Source organism: Pholcus phalangioides, unplaced genomic scaffold (assembly GCF_987345545.1).
Source record: "Pholcus phalangioides strain wild (caught in Gottingen) unplaced genomic scaffold, Ppha-v1.0 ptg000021l_1, whole genome shotgun sequence".
In the NCBI taxonomy this organism is placed as follows: Eukaryota; Metazoa; Arthropoda; class Arachnida; order Araneae; family Pholcidae; genus Pholcus; species Pholcus phalangioides.
The window spans coordinates 499,859-515,012 of NW_028301614.1; the positions used below are offsets into that span (position 1 = coordinate 499,859).

The window sequence follows — 15,154 nt, forward strand, 5'->3', positions numbered from 1 at the left end:
TCAATTTCATTGATGTCATGCTATTTTATCATGCACGCCAAGCTGTTAATCTTTTTTGAAAATTGGCGAAAAAAACAAGTATCGAAGACATGTAAAACTTTGTACTGTAGTTGATAGGATAGCATGTACAATCAACTATATGTGCACAAAATTTGAAATAAATCAATGTTTAAATAATATTTCTACTAGAACATAACTTCTTAAAATGTTAAAAAAACCTCTTAAACTTAAAAAAATAGAAATATAGATAAAAATAATGCTTTTTCCAAATTTGCATTTCGAGATCTCTAGTTTGAGAATTTATCTCGTTATAGAAATTCTTGTTTTAAAACTCGTTTGAAAGTTCGACTAATTTGATGGAGCAGCCGTAAATTTTCTTATGCAATTCATACAAACATGTATGTACATAAATAATGCAGAAAAAATGAGGAAAAAATATATAGTTTTGTTTAAAAATGAAAATTTATCTAAGTCATTACTTGGATTGAATCTCCTATTGGGGTAGAATAACTAGCTTGAACAGTCAATACGATTATGCAATGCGAACTTATAACTAATTTTTCTAGTGCACAGTTTGTGTAAATTAATATTCAATTACTTCGTTTTATTTCATCATATCATAAATGAAACTGAAAACAATTCTACAAGTTCTCCTATTCTGGTGATCTAAGTTTCAGGGGTTTCTTTTTGGAACTAAACCATCTAATGGCTAGTAGATGAGCATCAATGGCTTTGAAATGAGCAAGATATAATTTTATTAAAACATTTTTAAAGACAAAACGCAATGTCTAGTTATGCCTAATATTACCAATTATATACCGGGTCTCCCGTAACAACCACATAAACTCCACGTAATAAAAATCCTAGCATAATAGGGCTTTACAGGATATCATGTATGTGAATATGCATTTACTTTGGTAACTTTTAAAATTATTTGATAATTAATATTTGTTTGGAAAATGTCTAAGATGGAGTAACAGGAGCATTTCATTTCCATTTGGGAGTACGTAATTGGCTCATATATATCAATGGCGTACCTATAATTTTATTATTATCATGAAAAATAATATCCGTAAATAAAGTATATAGTAAGGCATTTTCTCTTAAATACTGTACTGGATGTAAAAACCACACTATCGGTCAAAAAGAAAAACATACCCTTTATTGGATAGCTTTTGTCTGAATTACGCAAGCATTCGTCGTAGCAATAATTTTCTGAAGCCATGAAATAGCTCGAAACTTATTTTTGGCCAAATTTGCACGAAGTATCACCAAGGTATTGTCTATCAAGAAAAAGTCGGATGACACCTCAGATTCCTGTACAACAGATTCTAAAAGCTCCACGATTGGATTCAGGTCGGACGAGGTCTTTCGACCAATTTCTCATCATACCTCTAGTGATGGATGGAAATAGTCAAAAATTATGCTTGCATATTTTGCTGCAAAATTTTGCTGACATTAGTTCTGCTCAATAGAAACAGCTTCTGATCATAGCAATTGCTTCTGAGTCCTGTAAAGTAAGGGCAGTACAATTTACCGGCATTTGGTAACGCTCGACTACTGCTACTTTACCGAACACCAACTCCAGTCATATCCTGATTCGATTACCTCTGGATCGAACCCGCGGACCTGACGGTTAGCTTTCTTGGGGATAGACGAGCATCTTACTACTGTACCACTCGGACGCTGGGCAACGCTTGAGAACCCGTAATTATCAGCCTCAATGGGTCGATATTCTGTTATTTGATTTTCCCATTGGAATTCCCTCGTCGAGTTTAATGGCTAAAACAGAAATAAAAGAGCTACAGTGAACATAGATACGCCACTGAAATACGCCCAACTCACACGACTAGTAACATCAAATTAAAAAATACAAATAAGTAAAGGACACTCAAAAACTGGCTCAGCTGGAAAAAGAGCTTGAGCACGTATTTGGTACTCGAAAGATATGTATCCATTCTTGAACTCGTGAAAACACGATTTTCTTTTAAACACGAAATATTTAAGACAACTTATTGGGCGCGGCTTCTTCTTTTACCTTTTTAAACGATTCGCCAAAAGAAAACGGAAATAGAAAAATTGCGCTCGTCAACACACAAACACAATAACACAAGACAGAGAGAACAACACATTTGTGTACCGACAAGGATCGAGAGGTTTTTTTTCGAACGGCGGATATAGTCCATTCCATTCCATTCAACGTCACCTCTGATCGACGTAATCGCTGCACAGTCTACTGATCAGTATCTCGCTGTAAATAGCGTTGATTGGTCCCTCGACGTGATACTGAGGCGATCTGGAACGAGAGGAACTCCGGATTCCCGATCCTGGATTAATGGACGTTGTTGGTTTGGCTTGAGGAACTTCAACCACCTTGTAGGAAGGAAAGAAAGAAAAGATTAATTATTTTTTCTTGAAGAATAAAGACGCACAAATACACATATACGTGACGTGATTCCAATAAGAATTTAATTACACTCGAACTTGGTTAATTTGAAGTCCAAAGTGTCACTGGAAAAAAGTTCGAATTATCTGATTAATCTATTCTGGATCCATAAAATGACTACAAATCGCAACTTATTCGTCAACGTTCACATAGGATAATAATTATCAATTATTAAAATTTGATCATCAATTACGAAACTCTTCCAAATTTTAGTAATTGATAACAGTAATTTTTGTACTTTCCGGTACTTTCCTTACGCTTAACATTGAAAATGTCATTTTGGAAGAAAATATCGATTTGAATTTTTTAACTTTTTATGAAAGCCCTGTCTTTTGTTTGCTTGAACGCTTAGGACTGAAGTTATGTCCACTTTAGTGTCGTGATTTTGCATGCAAGTAATGCGCGAATAAAAACTTTGAACGTGTTTTACGGAGAATGACATTTTTGACATTTTACTTGAGTTTGTGACATGATTTCTAAAAACCTATTCATTGCATCATTACGTCATTGTATTGTCATTTCATTGTATATCACGGTAGAATTGAATCTCATGTATGTGCAATTGCCTTGACTAGCAAACACCAGTGTCAAAATCAGCATCTGGTTTTCCGAACGCAGATTCAATGCATGCAAGGCATGGAGCCTTCAATGCATGGACTTCGGGATTTTTTTGCTATGCGCCAACGATCATTTTAGGGAAATTTCTAAAAGAATTGAAAAACGATTAAATTTAATAAAAAATAATCGATCAAGTCCGCGGGCAGCTAACAGTTGTACTAAAATTGTGTAAAAAAATGAGTTACACGGAATTGTGAGGTACTTTCCAGATACACCAGGAACGCTGTACATTTGATAAATTACCGTACCGACACATTACCAGGGCCGTCTCGATAGGTTTGGGGGACCTCCAGGCTCGAACAATCATTCGGGGCCCGTGATTTCATACATATCAGGATGGAAAAGTCGGCATCTAAAATGGCATACCTAATTGCAGAATTTACAAAAACGTTGAAAAAACACATTTACGTATTAGAAGAAATAATTTCTGAATTACTGAATTTTTTTTTTCCAGAACTATCGAAATTATTTTGCATTTGATAAAATTTGAAAAATTTCTTATACATTTTCTGGAACTGTCCTGGAAGAATTATTCCAGAATATCTGAAATAATTTTTGAAACTAATTTCAGAATTAATAAAATCGTACCATATTAAATCAAATTATAAAACAATAAATGAAACAAATAATTTGGAAATTAGTGACAGAAATTATTCAAGTTTTTTCTTTATTATTTCTTTAAATAATTGAGTATGAAATTATCGTATGAAATAATTTCAAGATTTATTGAAAGAAGTAATTTTAAGAAGTAAATGGTTTTGGAACTACCGAAATAAATAATTACAGATTGGTTTAAAAAACTTCAGAATAATTAAAAGGATTAACTAAAAATTCCAGAATTTATAAAAGTAATGGCTTTAGACCTATTCAAAAAATAAAATCTGCAATTTATATATATTTTTTCCCTGTTTAACTCGTGCCCCGTAAAGAGAGCCAGCGGTCAGGGGTCACTGACATTACATGAGAGGCTCTTGTAAATCTGGATTTCATCTTACAATTTTAAATACCTCAATATGACTTGGTGGCCTGCGAGCTACGTGGGAGGTTTCAGTTTGGTTCGCGTGTTCTCTCGTTGAAGACGCTTACTCTTCTCTAATGGAAATATTGATAGACTATATGTATGACGAAAGACGTCACTCTTCCCCTTGTTAATACGATAGATACGGAAACTGGTTGAGTGAGGAGATATCGATGTTTCAGGGAAGGAAAATTCATCTCTGCCCTCACGGGGACGCGAACCCCGGTCTCCCGTTTGACCGAACGAGTGTTCTACCAACTAAGCTACGAAGACCTATAGTATTCTATACTCTATATAGATTGTTAGTCTTCATAGCATAGTTGGTAGAACACTCGACCGGCAAACGAGAGACCGGAGTTCGTGTCCCTGTGACGGCAGAGATGAGTTTTCCTTCCCTGAAACATCGATATTTCCTAACTCAGCCAGTTTCCGTATCTGTCGTATTACTGTTGGACAGTAGTGGAGAGCCTCCTCTCTCTCTCTACTAACCAGATCATGGTCCGCCACTTTATTTCAGTGAAGACAAAATGTTGGTAAAAAAAACAGCGCCAAGTTGGAAAATGTGCGTGTATGCGTTGTGAACCGAACAGGAAGTTTTGTTTCTATGTAATGCTTGTTATAGCGCTGCCATAATTTTTTTTAACTGTTAGTGAAGTGTAACGCGTGGTGAAGAACCCGGACCTAGATTTTTTTCCGGTATTCAAATCTGATTGCCGTTTTTTTTCCCTTTACATGGCTTGCACAGTAGCCAAGAACTGAAAATTACAAAAAATACATACATAAATAAATAAAATTAAGAAGGAAGTGAGAGCATAAGATGTATTATGCGATTCTGACTCGCGACTTACTTTGTGGAAATGGCAGGCACACTTGCCCTGCATGAAGTCTTTGTACCTGGCTATAGTTATGTTGAAGGTATCGATGACTTCGAAGTCGTAATGCCGTGCGAATTGAGCGAGTCCTCTGCTGTGGAGTATCAGCTTCTGCTGCTCATCCTGTTACAAAAAAATTAAATGCACACTTTACATATGGAAACATTATTCCTTATCAAGGAAATGGGTATTTTCTGCATATCATGCCCAGGTGAACTCGGAAAGAAAAGTCACCTAGTCTTCACCGGGACTGAAACCTAGTCCCCCTTGCAAACCGGGAAAGCATGCTACCATCTACACCACTGGAGACACGACCCTGCCTTCCTTATGTCACGCACTGTGGCGTGAGGCGCTGAAGTAGAAGCATTAGTAGCCTCTCTTAACTTCGGCAAATGGCCCAAGGTGGGACGGTAGAGATAGACAGACGGCGTTTTTCTCAGCCCAAAATGTCAAGGAAACAGGGCCGTGTCTCCAGTGGTGTAGATGCATTTTTACCTGGGTTCGAGTCCCGGTGTAGACCAGATGACTTTTCTTTCCGAGTTCACCTCAGCATAATATCCAGAGAATATCTGTTTTCTTGACATCTTGGGCTTAGAAAAGAGCCGTCTGTCCATTTCTATTATTCTTTATGCTTTGAAACTTGAAGACCATGGCAATGAAATAATAAATAAATGGATTTAATTCATACATTGAACTTTTCTCCATTAATTTCTGTATTGTAATTTATTGATATTTTGTATTTCAAAAGTTTAATCTCAATATAAAAAACATGTAGTTTACATTATAAAATAAAATGTCGACTTTTAGACCGACTTTTTTCCTGTTCCAGTTTCGAATGTTAAACATATTCGCAAAATTCTAACGAGATGTCGAACATGTCATGTTTGTAATTGATCATGACCGATGTGTTTTACAGTAAAGTATTGATGATATGTTTATAATAAGCGAAGTCTTATCAGTGAAATTCGTAATATTTTCACATCATTTACCTTCATCATGACATAATATTATGATTTTCATGTTTTATATCCCTTATGATATTACAATCATGAAACAAAGTCCTCCCCTACCATCTAATTTCACTTCATTGGAATCATTCTATTTTTCTAGCCCAAAAAAGCGACAGAAAATTAAAAGTATTTTCAATTATATACACCGCTATTAAAATTATTTTCTGAGCTTATTAGTGTTTTCGAATCGACATGAATATAATGGAGAGGGTATCAGAGCCGAGTCTGCACTCGACGAGGATCATCGTACCAACATTCAAAGTTTGAAATGATCAGTAAATCGCATCTTAGGGTACGAACATAGTGCGGCAGGTTTACTGATTCTGAAAGTCAGTGTCGTTACGAATAGGTTAAAAAACCTGAAATTCAGATTTTTAACTAATCTGTTACGACGCCGACATCTAGAACAGAACGGACAGAGCATGACCAGGCTCTATCCCTCACTCGATATAAGCTCATTGCTCCGGAGAACGTGGTAGTGCCGGAGAAAATTCCGACTCATACGGATAAAAAATAAAAATAATTGGGGTCCCTATCATGGGACCTGAAAGACCTCTAGGTTGGTATATGCATTCATATATAATTACAAAAAAAAAAAAAACATGTGCTAGGTCAGACATACAATGAAGAGAATCATGTTACAAAATGAGTTCGAGGACCTAATTTAGGGCACCCTGATATGACAATATGCATTTAAATGCAAGATTCAAAGTAGCATGTATTAGTATAAATGTATACACAAAAGTGTGAGAATGTACATAAAACAAGTACTGTACCAAACAAGTAAAAACAAAAAATAAATAAATTGAGGCCCCCTATCGTGGGACCTAAAGGACCCTGAGTCATGCACATTCAGATACGATTTCAAAAAAGCATGTGAGAGAGCAAGCAAATACGAAAATGATCAAATTATACAAGAAGTTTGAAGGTGCCTAGAGGAGATCCTCAAGAATCATAAAACCTGCCGCACTATGTTTGTACCCTTATCCTGGAATTGACCGAATTTCGGAAAGAATAGAAGAAATTATACAATCAAATCCATTCTATATCTGTATGATTCTGAGAAAGATATAGAATGGATAATCACTCTTAATCCAAAAAATATTATGAATCCCTACTTACGACCGACAGTGTATGGACGCTATCAACGGCTTGGTGGAAACCGGCACCCAAAGTCTTCATGACGAGTTTCATTCCGTGCAACCGTTCACTTTGAAAAGAAACGAACAAAAACAACACATCAATTATCCCACTCAAACAATACTTTGGGTGACAACAAAGGTTTCGCAATAATAAGGAGCCTTTATTACACTGCTGAACACTGATTTTATGCTCGAAGACATTTCAGTGATTTTATGTCGCTGAATCTGAATCCGACATTGGTTTTGTCAGATTGGCTCGAGTTTTTGAGATAAATTAAAAATCAAATTCCAATGGTAATACTTAATTAGCATACAAATCACATTGAAACTGTGCGTTATAATTTGATTCAGTAAATCATTGGCAACGATATTTGAGTGATTTTCGGATGATTTTAGTGCACTGAATCCAAATTTGGCATTGGGCTTGTCAGAGTGTCACCAGTTTGTCCAACCACGGCCATTTTCTGCATAAGAGGGTTATTAAGGCCCTGGGACCTACAATTTAATGTCGATTCCTAGCGGCAGCCTTTTTACACTCACCGAGAGGTTGGTGCTCTAACCCCTCGGTGTGGGACTCCCTACGGTAGCAATCTTTTTCTGTGTTGATGTCGCCGTTTCTGGTGTACCCCTGCATCAGGAAGTTGAGATAAAATTGAAAATTAAATTTTACATGTGTAATAACACAGGCTTCATTAAAATCGTAAATAATATGGACTACTTCAAAAACCAGAGCCAATCCAGCAAAAATAACACCGGTTTGAAATCAGCAGCTCAAAAATAATCTAAAAAAGTTGAAACTTCCTTGAGAACACGAAATTTTTTTTTTGTTGAACAGTGTTATCATTCATTTCAGGTATCATTCTCAGGTATATCAAAGGGCTCTACGCAAGAATATCTGGAAAAATACGGCTTTCCATTCAACAGAGAAATTTTTCAACGATACCAAATCGGACCAAGAATTTCCGGACAGGCTTCAGAAAATGTTGAGTTAATAATTCTATAAAATCTTCGAGGAACGAAACAAACTCCACAAATTTAATGGGGATTGAGTTCTAAACTAACATAAGAATGCTTTCTTCCTTTCATTAATATTAGTATAAGATATCTAATGCGTTTCTGTGGATTTGTGCATACAAACATTGCTATTACTCATCTCCATACATTATATACACCATATGTTTAAACATGATCACTTTCTTCTTTTCGTATGCTAATTCGATTTGCATCAATGCCATTTTTCAGGAGCATTCAGTTAGCCGAACCGTAAAGAATTCATTTATGAATCTAAAGCTTATTTCCATTGCTGGAATGGCGCTACGAATTTGTATTCATTGGTATTCAAGCACATGTATGAGAGAAAACGGGGAAAACAAATAATGGTTATTAATTAGTTCTGTTAATTAGTGAATGATAAACTGAATAACTACGATAAGAGAGAGAGTTAATGAGTGTGCGAGGCGGCATTGTCATTTTATGCGATCTTGGATAAGAACAACTAAAAATATGTTGTTTTTTAGGGAAAAAACTCTCTAACATGAGTACATGCATACATGGTGTGTGTTTTGTACTTGTTTCTGATTCAGCTTCAGTTACAGTAAACCGATATGTTCCCGTTACAATAATTAGCCCCGTTGTTGGTGGTGGAGATGCTTTTTTTTCCCTTATTGTCCTCTCATCTCCGTCTCCTGTTTTTGGAGAGGGTTATTCCTTTCTCTACTCGATGTTCATCAGGACATTCGCTAATTAGAAGGAAATTCGAATTAATTAGCTCTAGAAAATATATAACCAGCAGCAGCTTAAGTGAAAGAGTAGATCGTGGATCATGGTGCTTATTCCTCGGTTTTTAATAGTTTATTCTAATTACTGTATTTTTAAATATTTTTTAAGGGTTAGTTTCGGTTTCGAGTTAATTAGTCACTGGTATTGTATAACACTATAGTTGAACTGACGAATAAAAACTGGAATGAAGTTTTTGGAAGTGTGTATTATTTGGGATGTCAATGAGCGAAGAATCGCTTTTGTGATGAGAATTCAGTGCATGGTGAGACAACTTTTTTTTATGATTTAATATATAGATGGAATAAAACAATGGGAACCTTGTTGCCTTCTTGCAGTACTTTGATAGTCCAAGGTTGCTACTAATTTACCACACACCAGCTCCTGTCATATCGCCATACAACATTTAATACCGATTGGCAATGAAGGCACCATCTATTGCTGGTCGCCTCAGGTCCAGTAGGGAAAGAATTCGTTATCTACGTCCTACCCTACGATCGAAACCGCTCACCTGACGGCAACCTTCATGGTGATAGATGAGAACTTTACCAACGAGATACTCGGGCGTAGTCTGTGGCTGGGCGTCCACTGGAAGCGACAACAAGCGGCAAACAACGCGGGTGACAACAGCCGACATTGACGTCTGACGTAGTCCACTGGAAATGGACTGCACCAGGGGTTCTCAAACTATGCGCTACCAAGTTTTGTCATAGGCGCCGCAGAGCGTCAGCCCTGACAAAGGTTTTTCGGAGAGATTCTTTGTTAAACTGCTCTAGGGAGACGTGGATAATAAGTGTTGATTAGGGAAAGGGGCGCCTTGGGAGGAAAAAGTTTGAGAACCCCTGGACTTCTCTCTCTTCTTCTACACGCTACTCAGTTCGCGACTGCATAGGGAGATCCAAGGAGAAAAAAACGGTGCGAGTGGCGGGGAAAAAGCGAACAACCACACTGCACTTGCGCAGAATCGGCAAGACGCGTAAAATCTCAGTTGGGTCGAATCTTTCGCTCGCCTACTGCTGTTACCGAAAATCACTCGCCCAAGACCGTTTCTTGTGGACAACGTTCTTCTACTTTCTGTGCAATGGGATCAGTCTTTGAATACAAATAACTGCTCGTGACTTCTTTATCGCTTCTAGTGGACGACCAGTCTAAGTGGGCAAAAATGAAAATAAAGTAAAAGGGTAAAGAATCAATTTCAGAGGGGATTAAAGGAGCCACACAGACCTATATAACAATAGAGATATGAATATTGTGGGGGGGGGGGAATGTGGGTATTTATAGAATCCAATTGAGCTACCCATACAGCCCGCTCCCCCAAATCCACAAGAGAGAGAGACTGACACGTGTCTAGCTCAGGAGAGTTTGGAGATTCATTTTATTCATAAATGTATTGTACATTGTACATTTTCTCGGAAATCGAGTTATTAAATAGGAAGGGACTTGAGAGGCCGGCCCTGTTAAAGACAGTGGGGCTGCAAGAAAAAATTACTATTTTTCCAGAAGGGGACATGAGCGAGAAAAGGGTAATAAACGCTGCAAATAGAAGAATGGGGCTTTTATTGCTCGGAGACCACAACGCTTCCTTCCGGGGCTTCGAGGTTTGCACAGTAGTTTCAGTAGAATATGTTGCGCCATTTTTTTGTCCCGGTATTGTACAGTAGAACCTACCAAATCCGAACTCGTTGGGACCTAGATGAATCCACTTTATTTACTTCCCACTTTTTCATATTTAAAGCAATAATATACTCCTTTGTGAGCACTTTGATTCGTATTTCCCTTTCAAAAAAAAAAATTAATAAAGCAATATATAACTATGCGTTTAGTAACAGATAATTTACTTAAAAAACAGCAATTTTTCATTTACACACCGTCAATAGTTATTCATAGAAAAAAGAATACCTTATTAGTTAAAAACAATTTGTAGTCGTTGCTCGGGTCCGAAGAAAAAGATTTGAAAAAAATTCACTTTTGTTTCTAAAGATCGTTTTTCGATTCCACGTTCTCACACAATATTGTTATTGGTGTTCCGCGTTCAAGCATTTTCGGAAGTTCAACTTTCTCACACACAACACAATTAAAATTCACTTAGATAATCACAAAAAAAAAATAGAGCGCTGGCCAAGTTCTAAAACACTAAGATTGTACATTGTAATTGTACAGCGCGGAGAAATGAAATGAAGAAAGAAAAGTTTTGCTTCCATCAAAACTGACTTTCTGGCTAATCACGTTCAAAGGTTTTTAACAACTTTTAAACTGGCTGTTGCGAAGATATATTTTGGAAAGAGAGAAAATTCAACTGTCCCTGCGGTTAATCGAACCCTCGTCCTTTCACTTTCCGCCCTAGATCATTAGACTACAGAGGCAACGAATATCGCAATCTTTCCTTGGAGCTCGTGTGCACCGAACGGGACCGTACATGGACGGTCAGATCTAACTCAGGCCAAAGCTCACAATTGCTGACGCTGCCACCAGATGGCGACTTGTACAAGGATGACGTCACTCTCCGCTACTATACGATGGTTTTTAACAACTGGCTGTTTGTGAAGATATATTTTGGAAAGAGTCTCTAGCACTGGTAGTCTAGTGCGTTCACCCGGAAAGTGAAAAGACGTGGGTTCGATTCCCCGCAGGGGCAGTTGAATTTTCTTTCTTTCCAAAATATGTCTTCGCAACAGCCAGTTGCTAAAAACCTTCGTGTGGTAGCGGAGAGTGACGTCATCCTTGTGTAATCACGTTCATTAAGATATACAGTTATGCATTAGAAAAGGACGAAAGAAAATTTGGGTAATAAAAAAAAAATTCGGCCGAAATGTCCCGATTACATGGATTCGTCCGAATTATGGGTGTCCGGATTTAGGAGGTTCAACTGCACCGTTTGTTGCAAAAAAATTCTTAACATCTTTAACATCTTAGAAACTCGTGAGAGCAGTTCATGTTTAGCTGAAATTAGAAACTAATTTCACAGTATGTCGCAAATTTGTTTTGAGTACCGTTGAGATAAAACGTATGCATAAAGGGAATTTAATATAACCACTAAAAAAAAATCAGAATGTTTTCTCACCTTTGTTAAAAAAAAATTAAAACATTTAAATAAAAGAATTACTCTCTGATTTTTGGAAATAAACGTGTATTTTATGGAAAAATAAGAAATTTTCGTTACGATTTAGAAATGTTATGAAAATTGGGTTTTTATAATATGATGATTTTATCTATAAAACTGAATTTCTCTCGAATAGCTCCCATGAGGGTAAAATGATCACAGGAAAAAAAAAATCGGTACTTTCAATAATTAGGCTAATTATAATTTGAGCTTGTTTCTACTTACACCCGAACTGCTCGGAGAAGCATGTGCAGGTGCTGTGTTGCCAACCAGTGCACTCCACCGACCACTAGGATAGTGTTGGTGTTGTTTTCTAGTGGTCGAGACCTAACGGGAGTAAAAAAGAATATATAAATTTGTATGAGAGTGAATAATTATAAAAATAATACACGCGCTGGAGGTGAGCCAACGAACATTATTATCATTATCTATCATCAAGGAAGTAGTATCATAATTTCATGACGTTATATAAATGAAATACCATCGAGAGGTAGTATCGGACTGATGTTTCAGCAGCGATTTCTTGAGTTTTTGAAGGAGGGTGTAACATTTACCCATTATATGCCAAAACTCTATTATTCAACTTTAAAAATAACTAAAAAGACATGAAAATGGTAACATGAATGAGAAATAGGACGAAAACTATTTGGGGACAAAAGTTTTATTAAATTTAAATGACTAAGTATAATAATTAACCCTTAGAGTGGCAATCCCGAAATATCTCGTCAAACTAGATCTGCTTTATTTCGTTCACTCCGAAATATCTCGGGTTCTTAACACGTTTTTATTTCCAATGTGACAGTTATAATGCGGATAAGGAAAAACAGCTTAAAGGGTTAATTAATCATTGTTTATTAAACATTTTAGAATATTTTTAATGATTTTGTAACGTTTATTAGCAGTCAGTTCAAAATTTAGGTAATTATAAATGTTTTCCGTTTAATGAAAACATTATGCGGATTTAAAATGATTAGCAACGCATTTTTGAAACTCTAAGCCAAATGCGGTACATGGAGCTCATTGACGTGGCTAATCGACTACAGTATTTCCAGAAAATGGCGGAAAATCATTAAAAGCGATTAAATAAAAAATAATAATAAATCGGTGAAGCCCACATTCCACTATCATCAACGTTGCGCATCTGATACATTACCAGGGCCGTTTTAACAAGTTGGGAGCCCAAACGCATTTTAGGGGGCCCTTAGTTTCAGAATTTAAAAAAAAAAAACAAGCAAATTTTAGAACCAATGACGGAAATAGTTTCGGAATTATTAACTATAATAATTTCAGAGAATTATTAATTTCAGAGAACTAATCCCAGAATTCGTGGCAGGTATATTTTAAGATTCAGTGACAGAAATAATTTTGAAATCAAGTGACAGAAATAATTTGGGATTTAGTGACAGAAATAATTTGGGATTTAGTGACAGAAATAATTTCCGAATCAGTGACAGAAATAATAATATCAGGGAGAGACAATAATAATAGCAATTTAAGAATTAACACAAATAATTGCAGCAATTTTAGAATTAGCGGCGGAATTATTATCAGAATTATTTGAAGTTATTTCAGAATTAGTAAAAAAATAATTAATATCAAAAATATTTTCAGAATCAGTGAAAAAGAAAGATTTCAGAACAAATAGAAATCTTTAATTATTTTGGGCCCTGTTTTTACTCTAGGGCCGTCATAAGCCAATCCGTGAAGACACCACTGCACATTACATTAATAAGTCCTTGTGAGTGGATTCTTCTTACAATTTTAAATACCGTAATATGAATTGGTGTGGTGGCCCGCGGGTTTCATGGGTAGTTCGAATTTAGCCCGTGATGTCTGAAAGTTTGAAGACCCCTGTCTATTCAATCTAAAAAGAGTGTTTTTTCAGCAACGCCATATCGATCAACTCGATAGCAATTAATACTAAAAAATGTATTTTTACTTTATTTGGGTAGTTTGTATCTTCGATAGCGTGCACTCTATAAAACAAAGCTATAATACGTGGTTGTTTTTTTTTTTATGTGACGATTCTCTTCCCGATGTCCAGCTCAGAGGGTGGGGAGGTATTTTAACGACGTTCCGATTTTGATGACATACTTCTGTATCAGTTGGTAAATGGCCTTGTCGAAGACCGGTCTCTGGTTGGTCGGAAGCCAGAACTGCGGGTAATAACCGAAGCTGACGGACGTGTTTCCGCCATTTATGCTGTCGTAAACTCGGATGTCGTGCGTCTTGTCCCATTCGTTGAGAGTTCCGTTAAGCCTTTCTATGAGGTAGTGCATCATGCCCCGGTTCGTCGAATCGCCGATGAAAAGCAACTGCAAAAGCGATATACATACAGTAAACATTTACCATATATATAATACACGGGTATATATACATGCACTAAGTGGTTCCTTTATTTATGACCACCTGACAGTTTTAAGAAAATGAGCTATGGCACACACTGTTGTCGCTAGAGACCTAGCATTATTAAAAAAAGCTAATACAGATACAAACCCAAAGGATACAGGCAAATTGCCCATAAAAAATATGGATATTAAATATAACCAAAACACAGCAACCCAATATAAAGCATATATCACGAAAGAAATAATATTCAATACCACTGTATATAACGCACAGTCAAGAAAAATATTCATGGTTGTCTTAATCTAAGTATGGATAGCTTCTCGATATATTCCACTTCGTTAATCATACTTCTGTTCAAACGTATCAATTGGTATAACTGGTAAACTGGGTATAATCGTGAAAATTGTGCACGTCGCCGACTGGTGAATGCTCGGGTGAAACTGAGTCTCCAGACTCCAGTAAAACACAACAGAACATTAAATGTTCAAGAATCAACGCTGTAATAAAAGCAGAATGTCCCGTTTTACTGCCCGTTAAGAATGTGAAGGTTGAACTCTCTCTCTATTCTAGGTTTACATACCATATCCAGTAAAGACATACAATACTTATTCGATCAAGTTGGTGGAAATTTGTATTAGTGCATTCATGTAATAATTTCTTAGATGTTATACTTTTTTATTACAAAAAGGAAAAAGTAATTTGGCATTTTAAGACGCATTCAATCTACTTTACGAAATTTATTTTGCCACCGTTATGCTCAAGAGAATCTCTTTAAAGACGGAAATGAGTATCACAGATAAACTGTAAATTTCGGCTTTCTGAC

General features: G+C 36.4%; 1 protein-coding gene across 1 annotated transcript in view; it reads right to left on the reverse strand.

The window, feature by feature from the left end:
• Positions 1–776: 776 nt before the first annotated feature.
• The window catches only part of LOC149070467 (cadherin-like and PC-esterase domain-containing protein 1), a 168,238-nt gene continuing 153,860 nt past the window's right edge, over positions 777–15,154 (reverse strand). The window contains exons 20-24 of the mRNA XM_089248967.1: positions 14,077–14,297; positions 12,208–12,309; positions 7,087–7,174; positions 4,931–5,077; positions 777–2,373 (exon numbers count right to left, since the gene is read on the reverse strand). Coding sequence (XP_089105093.1) covers positions 2,203–2,373; positions 4,931–5,077; positions 7,087–7,174; positions 12,208–12,309; positions 14,077–14,297 — 729 coding nt within the window. The 3' untranslated portion in view covers positions 777–2,202. The remainder of the gene's footprint in view (positions 2,374–4,930; positions 5,078–7,086; positions 7,175–12,207; positions 12,310–14,076; positions 14,298–15,154) is intronic.